Source organism: Struthio camelus, chromosome 8 (genome assembly GCF_040807025.1).
Source record: "Struthio camelus isolate bStrCam1 chromosome 8, bStrCam1.hap1, whole genome shotgun sequence".
In the NCBI taxonomy this organism is placed as follows: Eukaryota; Metazoa; Chordata; class Aves; order Struthioniformes; family Struthionidae; genus Struthio; species Struthio camelus.
Genome location: NC_090949.1, coordinates 8,127,351 through 8,135,753, shown reverse-complemented (window position 1 = coordinate 8,135,753; position 8,403 = coordinate 8,127,351). Strand labels below are relative to the sequence as shown.

Below are 8,403 nucleotides of genomic sequence, written 5' to 3'. Positions count from 1 at the left end.
TCTGAACATCTACGGAAGCCAGTAGAGAGTGTTTCTTTTTTACTCTGCAATAATTTGTATAACTTCACTACCACAAAGAAAAATTGTGGCTGCAAATCACAAAGAGCTTCCTATAATCGAGAGAAAACACATCCATCTGTACTAAGAAAAGTTACAATCGACTCACTTGCACAGCAAACTCTTAAACTAAGCTTTTCACTGATATCCTGGAATTGTGTGCTTCTGTCACTAAAGCTGTAGAATTCAGCACTTGATCAGTTTGTCCCTGTGGGAGGGTTGATATGGGAAGGGGAAGTGTCAGGCTTAATGTGTGAGGGTCAAAACCAGGGATATTCCAAGAAATTTTTTTTTCCACATGGAATTTCCTGCCTCATGGAGGGCAGGCTGCGCTGAGAGAATAAAAGGCTGCTGTAAAGGCAAAAGGAACACACAGTCCAGACAGTTCAAGCTGAACTTCATCTTCAAGACCATATTCAGCAACTTAGCAAAGGAAAGCAGACACTGAGAAATATTAGAAGACTTCTATAGCACCTGGCCATCCCAACAACAATCTGTGAGTATAAAGGGAGCGTTTTATTCCATCTTGTTGCTTAGCTAAGGGAAAAATGGACAGAATTCTGTCCTGATGTACCTTAAAAGCTGTCTCGACATTAAGAACAGTGTTAAATGTTTCTTTTCCTCCAAATGAAAATCTTATTTAGTTCTTCAGTGATTTGTTAAAAAAGTTTGTAGAACAGATAACATATACTGCTTTTTTGAAGTTCAATATAAAATACTGTCTATGTTGTGTGCAAATGTGTTCCTTTTTCTGGTCTTTCATAGCTATCTGCACAAAAGATAGAAGAGAAATTTCTCAGAAACATGGTTTGTTTGTGGTTCCTATCTCTTCTTGCTTACGGTAAGTGTATATTTCTCTAGAAAACTAGCTGGGTGATATTGTTAATGTAGCTATTTTGTCTGAGCTCCAAATTAAACAGAATTTTTGAACACAGCCTACTTAGCATGAGGCTAAATTCATATAGAAAAAACTAACTGCAATAGCATGTTTACCTGCTCACCTGTCAGATGTTAGTGGCTAATATGGTTTACTACAGAGCCTATAGAACTTTAATCAGGTATAGTTTTACAGGTTGAAGTCCTATACTTGATGCTGACATGCCTGTTCTGAAGCTCACCAATTAATTGTATATAAAATAATTGCAACTACTGCCTATGCAGGTTCAGATATTGATAAGCACGCAGTATTTGTAGGGCTTTATATATTCTCTTATAAAGAAGAAAAAAAGGAGGTGCCAACTGCTTGACATCTCATTCCAGGATTTACGATATTGGAGGAGGTGAATTGTTGGACATACCATTATTCAGACACAAACATGACCTATGATGAAGCAGAGCTGTGGTGCAAAGACAAGTATACTAACATGGTTGCCATTCAGAATAAGGAGGAGATCAGTTATCTCAATAACTTCTTACCCTTCAATCCGGGTTACTACTGGATTGGAATCAGAAAAATTAACGAGACATGGACCTGGGTTGGAACTAACAAAGAACTGACAGAAGAGGCAGAAAACTGGGCTTCAGGTGAGCCAAATGGCCAGGGGAACAACGAAGACTGTGTTGAAATCTACATCAAAAGAGGGAAGGATGATGGCAAATGGAATGATGCACAGTGTGAGAAAAAGAAGGTCGCCTTGTGCTATACAGGTATGATGTCCATCCCAACGAGTCCCTGTGGAGATGAGATAGTGGGGGGTTAATTAACCTAGTCTTAAATAGTAACTCCCTGACCCTGCAGACACTTGTACACTTACCCTTAAACACAGTCCCTGGGTGGAATACTCACAGGGCTGAAGCTAGTTGTTTTAAGAGCTGGATTGATCTCACCTATCTCATAGCCTTCAGAATATTTTACATCTTTTCTAAGCAACTCACCAGACCTTTGTGTAATTGGTGGAGAGAAACAGGCTCTTTCGGTTTTTTTTCATCCTATCCTGAAATAATTGAGACACAGCAGGTGTCTTGGCTAGTCTGCAGTGGGTTTCTCAGCGAGGTAAGAATTGCCCTTTGGGAGGCATCTGTCCCTCTGTTGACTGTAGACCACTGGAATGGATTAGACACTTTATGTGGAGGTGGCTACAGCAGATCAAAAAACTGCAGTCAAATATCTGGCAAATCAGAGTTGTGTTGAGGTGGTAAAGAATGTCCCTGTTGAGGATTTCTACCTACACTATAGTCAATTGTTCCTTTTGCATTTTAAATATTGCTAATATCTACCTGAGCACAAATGGTCATGGAGTTTCCAGCCAGTTAAATCTTTTCACTGTTAGCTAGGCTGTCAAATGAGTTGATTTCTGAAATGCTTTCATGCAATGATGAGGTAATGTTAAGTACCAAGAGTCCTGCTTTTTTTTTTTTTTTTTGCTATACAAAGTGCTTGTTCAGCACCAGAAAGATAAGTGAATCGCTAACCAAATTTCATTAGTGACCATTGTGGACTCATTTATAACTTGCTGATTTTTTTTTTTTTCCTTCCCAGCTTCCTGCAACCTATCTCTCTGCAGTGGCCATGGAGAATGCATAGAGACTATTAACAATCACACCTGCCGCTGTAACCCTGGATTCTATGGGCCTGAATGCGAGTTTGGTAAGATTACTCTATCCTTCCTTCCAGCCAGAGAGATGGTCATATTAACTAGTGTTCAACTAGTCAAAAACTAGTGTTAACTAGTCAATTTACCTGCTCAGCTACTGACTCTGACTGTATTTCCTGCTTCTTTGAAGTTGAGACTTGTGACACACTAAAGAAACCTGATCACGGCAGCCTGAAGTGCAGCCATCCACTGAAGAACTTCAGCTACAGCTCATCCTGCACAGTTCAGTGTGAAAAAGGCTATGAGCTGACTGGAGTGGAATCAGTCCACTGTACCTCTTCTGGAGTCTGGTCTGCCTCCCCTGCAGAGTGCAAAGGTGAGCTTCTCAAGCAGTGGTAGTGAACTTTCCAAATTGTACATAGCTCTGAATACTTTAAAGTTACTCTGCTAATAGATACAAACAGATTCTGGTCTATTCCTTTGTAATTACCTCTGTGGTGAAGGTATTATTTTATCGCAGCACAAAGACCCTCCTTTGTCCCTGAAGAGGTGAAATGGGCAGGACCAATGCCCCAGACTTACCTTAGACTTCCTCCTGGAGAACACTTTCTGCCCTGTTAGTAGAGAACAGGGAATGGAGGTGATCGAGCTGAGACTGTTCACAACAGGCCAGTTAATCCTGATTGTTGTGATAAGTTCTTGAAGCGTTCAGCTTAAAATAACCTACCATTTGGAGCAAGCAGCATCAAACATATCAACAAGCAGCAATCTCACTGAAGATTTTTGATTATAACCAGCTATTGTGAGCTGCAGATGAATTCACAGCCAATCTGTAAAACAGTCTTTCACTTTGAGATCCTCCAACTCCTGTCCATCTCCTGAAATGACAGGATCTCAAGTCTTTTCTCCAACTCTACTTTGATGCATTGGATATGCTGCTAACTTTTTTCCTCCCAGTTTGTTCCAAGCTAAACTCTTGTTTTCTGTTGTGCTGTCCAGCTGTGACCTGTCCTGCCTTGGAAATGCCTGCTCATGGTTTTGTGAACTGCTCCCATTCCCCTGTGGAGCTCACCTGGGGTACCACCTGCGAGTTCACCTGTGAGGAAGGGTTTGCCCTGACAGGACCAGCCATGCTGCAGTGTGGGTCTTCTGGGGCCTGGGACAGGCAGCAGCCAGCTTGTGCAGGTACCTTGCTTTATCCTTGTCTCTGAGCGGATGGGGCTGTCAGCACTGGCATGCTGGGTTCTTGAGGCATCTGTTGTGATCTGTTGCAGCTGTGAGATGTGATGCTGTAACCTGGCCAGAGGAAGGCTTTGTGAGCTGTGAGCATGCTCCTGCAGATCTCACCTACCGCTCGCGTTGTGATTTCCACTGCAGCGAGGGCTATGTTCTGCAAGGCCCATCCAGTGTCCAATGCCTGGCACAAGGACGGTGGTCAGAGCCATTCCCGAAATGCAAAGGTAAGACTTGCTGAGTTGGAACTTACTGATTTCTTTTCACTGTGCAACACGCTGAAGTCCCTGTTCCCTGAGGCTCTTGGGTCAACTCGGCCAGTATCCAGGACTGGTTGGGTCTGCAAAGTGATATCATGGCTCTGCAAAGGTCAGCTCCAGGCAGGAAACATTAACTTGTCAGCTTGGAGAAGAGTGCTTATCTTGGTCTGCTCCAAGCTAAACTCTTGTTTTCTGTTGTGCTGTCCAGCTGTGACCTGTCCTGCCTTGGAAATGCCTGCTCATGGTTTTGTGAACTGCTCCCATTCCCCTGTGGAGCTCACCTGGGGTACCACCTGCGAGTTCACCTGTGAGGAAGGGTTTGCCCTGACAGGACCAGCCATGCTGCAGTGTGGGTCTTCTGGGGCCTGGGACAGGCAGCAGCCAGCTTGTGCAGGTACCTTGCTTTATCCTTGTCTCTGAGCAGATGGGGCTGTCAGCACTGGCATGCTGGGTTCTTGAGGCAACTGTGCTGACTGCTCTAGAAATCCAGTTAGCTAACAGTAGTTAACTTTATTAGCTAATAGTTGGCTTATAGTTACTGATAGTACCTGTAAAATGAGCTTGTTAATTTTCTCCTAGACATTTGATCCCTAAGACACTTGAGGGAGGGAGTGTTGAGAACACTTGTTCTGGCAAGAAAATGTAAACTGCTCTTTAAAAATACAGTGCACATTTGTTAGTGCAAAGAACAGGGCTGAAGACAGGAAAGTCCTTAATGCTTTATTAACCATTAATATTTCTTTCTGTATTTCAGTTGTACAATGTGAACCACTGAGCCCTCCTGAGAAAGGCTTTGTGGACTGCTTGCACGGTGCTGGGAACTTCACGTACAGCACAGCCTGCCACTTTAGCTGCATAGAAGGATGGCTGCTGAATGGCTCTCATGTTCTTGAGTGCAGTCAGTCAGGAAACTGGAGTGCCAGTCTGCCCACATGTGAAGGTATTTTACCTGTGACTAGCCACAGAGATGGCACTGAGTTTCTAATCAAATGAGGTATAGAAGGGTGGGTCAGATATGCTAACCAGTGTGTTAAAAATTGTAGTGCAGTCCACAAAGAAAAAATCCCAACAAAGTCTCACAATATACTGCTTGAAAATAGGGAGGGAAAACCCCAATTCTTGAAAGGCCTTGGTGAGAAATCTTGATTTCTCATCAAGAACAGAAGTCCCCAGGCTGGTTGGTTTGGCTTTTAATTAAAGTATTGCTAGTGTTGGGCTTTTGCCACATAAAGAAAAAGCTCTTCGAGAGAAACATAACCTTTGGCTTAAAATCTATATTCAGAATCTGTTTGTCAATGAAAAAGTTAATAGATCTGTTGATTTGGTGTGATAGGTTTTTTTTTTTTTTTTTTTTAATGATGAACTTTGCAGCCGAAAGCCTCAATGCCCTTCTAACGAAGGCTCTAATTTTATAGGGCAGAAGTCTCTGCCTTGCCTTCCCATCCAAGGCGATAAGAGCTCTGCCCCTGGCCTCAGTGAGAAACACACTTGGGCCCACCTGGAGTGCTGTTGCTTTATTTGCTTGGACAGATTTTAGATCCTTGAATAATTTCATTTATTGCAATGGGACTCTTTAAAGAAGACACTCCAGAGGAAATCAAAATATGAACCAAAACATAAAGTGCAAGATGAGCACACATTGTCGTCTGAGGCTGGAGGTTAGGCAGAACCTCATATAACTAGCTTGTTACCTTGTTGCTTTGGCAAAGGTGAATAATTTAGTGTGCAGGTTTTCACCTTGTACAGAATGTGTCCTGTCTTAGCAAGAGAACTCATAGGTGACAAACAGCAATTCTGATTCTTCCTTTTCCAAGTGCTCTTCCTAAAGAAGTAGGAAGGACTTCAAAGACCTCATGTGTGTCTTAATTTCATTGAAACATTTTTCATCTTTTCAGCTTCTGAACAAGTCAGCTATCTTTCCATGGGCATTGCAGCCACAAGCTCCTCTCTGCTGTCCACAGCATCAGTCCTCCTTTGGCTTGCAAGACGTTTTCGAAGAAAAGGTGAGCAGTTGGACTGGGTGAACTGATTTTATTTACCTGCCTGAATTTCTTACTGGAGAGTGGGGTAAACCCTTAACTCTTCTGAAAGAGTGAAAATTCCCATATTAAGCCAATTCCAATTTTTTTCCCAAGAAGCCTTGTATGTATGCTGCTTTTGGATGACAAATAAGTCAATAAGGTTAAAAATCACTTAAGAAATAAGAATTATGGAGGAGGAACCAACAGTTCTATTCATCAGCAATTACTGCTGGGAAGTATGAATGGGGAGTTGAGATGGGGCTAATGACAACACAGCAACAACTGTCTGTTGGATCAGTTGCTAGATCAATGGCTTTTTGTCAAATATTCAGAAATGAGATGTTTTTAGCAGAAGGCAGTTTGCATGCAGGGACTTTCATCTTGTAATACTAATGTTTTTTTCTTTTTCTTACAGGGAAGAAATATACTCCTTCCAGGTAAGCTATGTCTCAGAAAGCATCATGAGAAACATTGCAATAATTCTGTTAAGCTCCATTTGTTGTAGAACAGCTGTCACTAAAGTACTTCTCATTTCTGTTTTATAGTAGCTGTCAGAGCCTCACCATGGAAGGTAGCTTCCAGAGTGCTGGCCAGAATGTCTAAATCAAGTGTTTCAGGTAAGATCATAAGATAGCTGCACTCACAATTCCTCTTCCTGTTAATGGCAAAAGTAATTAGAGCCTTAATTGATATACAGTTGCAGAAATGGGAATATATGCTTTGAGGTGCCTAATATCCACCTTAGTAGAACACAAAAAAAGAGACTGATAGATTTATTGATTCAGAAATGGTTGTTCAGCTCATCAGAGGACGATTGTGCTGGACTTCTGTCCAGCCACATATGATATTAGAAATACTTCTGTACGTTCTTAGTACCTGTCACATACAAAATTGCTCTAAAATGAGAGCAAATACAAATCTGTGCCAGTTTTTCCAATTTAGAGGAATTTTGTTCTCTCTGCAGGAATTGAAGCCATCTTTACTTATGTCTCGGAGATTTACAGGAAATGAAACTGCATGCAGATCAGCAGCTGTCCAGGTGTTTTTACCTCTTGCTGACAAGATGATTCACCCTGTGTATTGCTAAGACATTTTGGACTCAATCTATCTGGTATTTCCATTGAAGACAAACAAGCAGAGGGCAAAACTCTGGCCTCCTTGCAAAATGCAGTCTACCTTTAGTCATGCATTTGTTTATAACGGGGAATTTGCCACCTATTCTCCAGATGGTGAGCAAATAGCAAGCTGCTTCCTAAAGAGGAGGCAGGTTTCTCCTCTGGACTACTTGAAGGTACGTGGGTGAGGTGAAGACATGCATTATTTCCCATTGCTTACTACACTGCTGCAGATGTCTCTTCTGGAGACACATGGGTTATATTTGCAGAAACAAAATAATTGGGATGAAAACACATTCACTGAATCCCTCTGAAGCCTTTGATCTGGCTTATTGTTGAAGTCTGTTTATTTTAACAGGATGTTCCAGTTGATAAATATGCCTATAACAATATGGGCAGTTATTTGGGTTTTTGCTGCATGTCCGAGAAAGATTTTGGACTTTAAACTCTTGTTGTAGCAGCACTGAGTGTAGTGTTTATTTTAGGTACTCTGGTTTCTGAATGCAGCAAGCAGATCTGAAATGTTCTCATCCCAATGGGATTATGCACTGTAATATAAGTGTTTATATAAATATTTAATTTCTTGTGCAATTTTTTTTTTTTAGTGTGGGTGTTTCTGTACTGTTTAATTGTAAAAATATTCTAAAATATCTGTCCCTGAGTAGGTTTGTGGCCATTGATCTGGGCCTGGGTAATTTTAAAATGAAGGATGTTTAAGGATTTCATGCCAGTATATTATCTGCAAATAAAATGGATGCCTCAGATTTTTGTATACATATTGCAAGTATGCAATAAAGTATAAAGAGCTTAAGCACTAAGGTCTTAGGAAAAGACTTTAAATGAGAAATGTTTTAAGTTATATTTAAATTATAAATTAAACATCTCTGACTTAATCTGATATGTATTGTCATATTTGTAACAGTATTTAATAAAGTGTGTTAAATGTAATGCTCCCTTCTTGGAAACATGCATCATTTTGGTGATTTGTCAGTGGATGCAGCTTCAGTAACAAAATGTAGTGGGAAAGATGACTGGCAAAATAGCAGGCTGTGGGGGCTTGCTTTCAATTTTTTCATAGCAGCCAAGGAAAGATTAGCCAGCAGATGGCACTGACTGCCTGGGAGCCAGCACAGCCAGAGCTGGGCCCCAGCCTGGGATCTCCAGTCCTGAAAAGGAGAGGAAG

General features: G+C 41.4%; 1 protein-coding gene across 1 annotated transcript; it reads left to right on the top strand.

Moving 5' to 3' along the window:
* Window positions 1-425: 425 nt before the first annotated feature.
* SELE (selectin E) lies at window positions 426-8,182 on the top strand. The gene is made up of 13 exons (XM_009672868.2): window positions 426-553; window positions 823-898; window positions 1,318-1,704; window positions 2,537-2,644; window positions 2,782-2,967; window positions 3,591-3,776; window positions 3,866-4,051; window positions 4,293-4,478; window positions 4,839-5,024; window positions 5,980-6,087; window positions 6,521-6,542; window positions 6,651-6,722; window positions 7,070-8,182. The coding sequence occupies exons 2-12, from the start codon at window positions 862-864 to the stop codon at window positions 6,706-6,708; spliced, it is 1,650 nt and encodes a 549-aa protein (XP_009671163.2). The 5' UTR covers window positions 426-553; window positions 823-861; the 3' UTR covers window positions 6,709-6,722; window positions 7,070-8,182.
* Window positions 8,183-8,403: the final 221 nt, after the last annotated feature.

What these genes read in the sequence shown, in the direction of transcription:
- SELE (XM_009672868.2), top strand. Translation starts at nt 862, where the DNA reads ATGGTTTGTTTGTGGTTCCTATCTCTTCTTGCTTACG. An exon ending in CCTATCTCTTCTTGCTTACG is followed by an intron (nt 899 to 1,317) that starts GTAAGTGTATAT and finishes ATCTCATTCCAG; the next exon opens with GATTTACGATATTGGAGGAG. An exon ending in GCCATTCCCGAAATGCAAAG is followed by an intron (nt 4,052 to 4,292) that starts GTAAGACTTGCT and finishes TGTGCTGTCCAG; the next exon opens with CTGTGACCTGTCCTGCCTTG.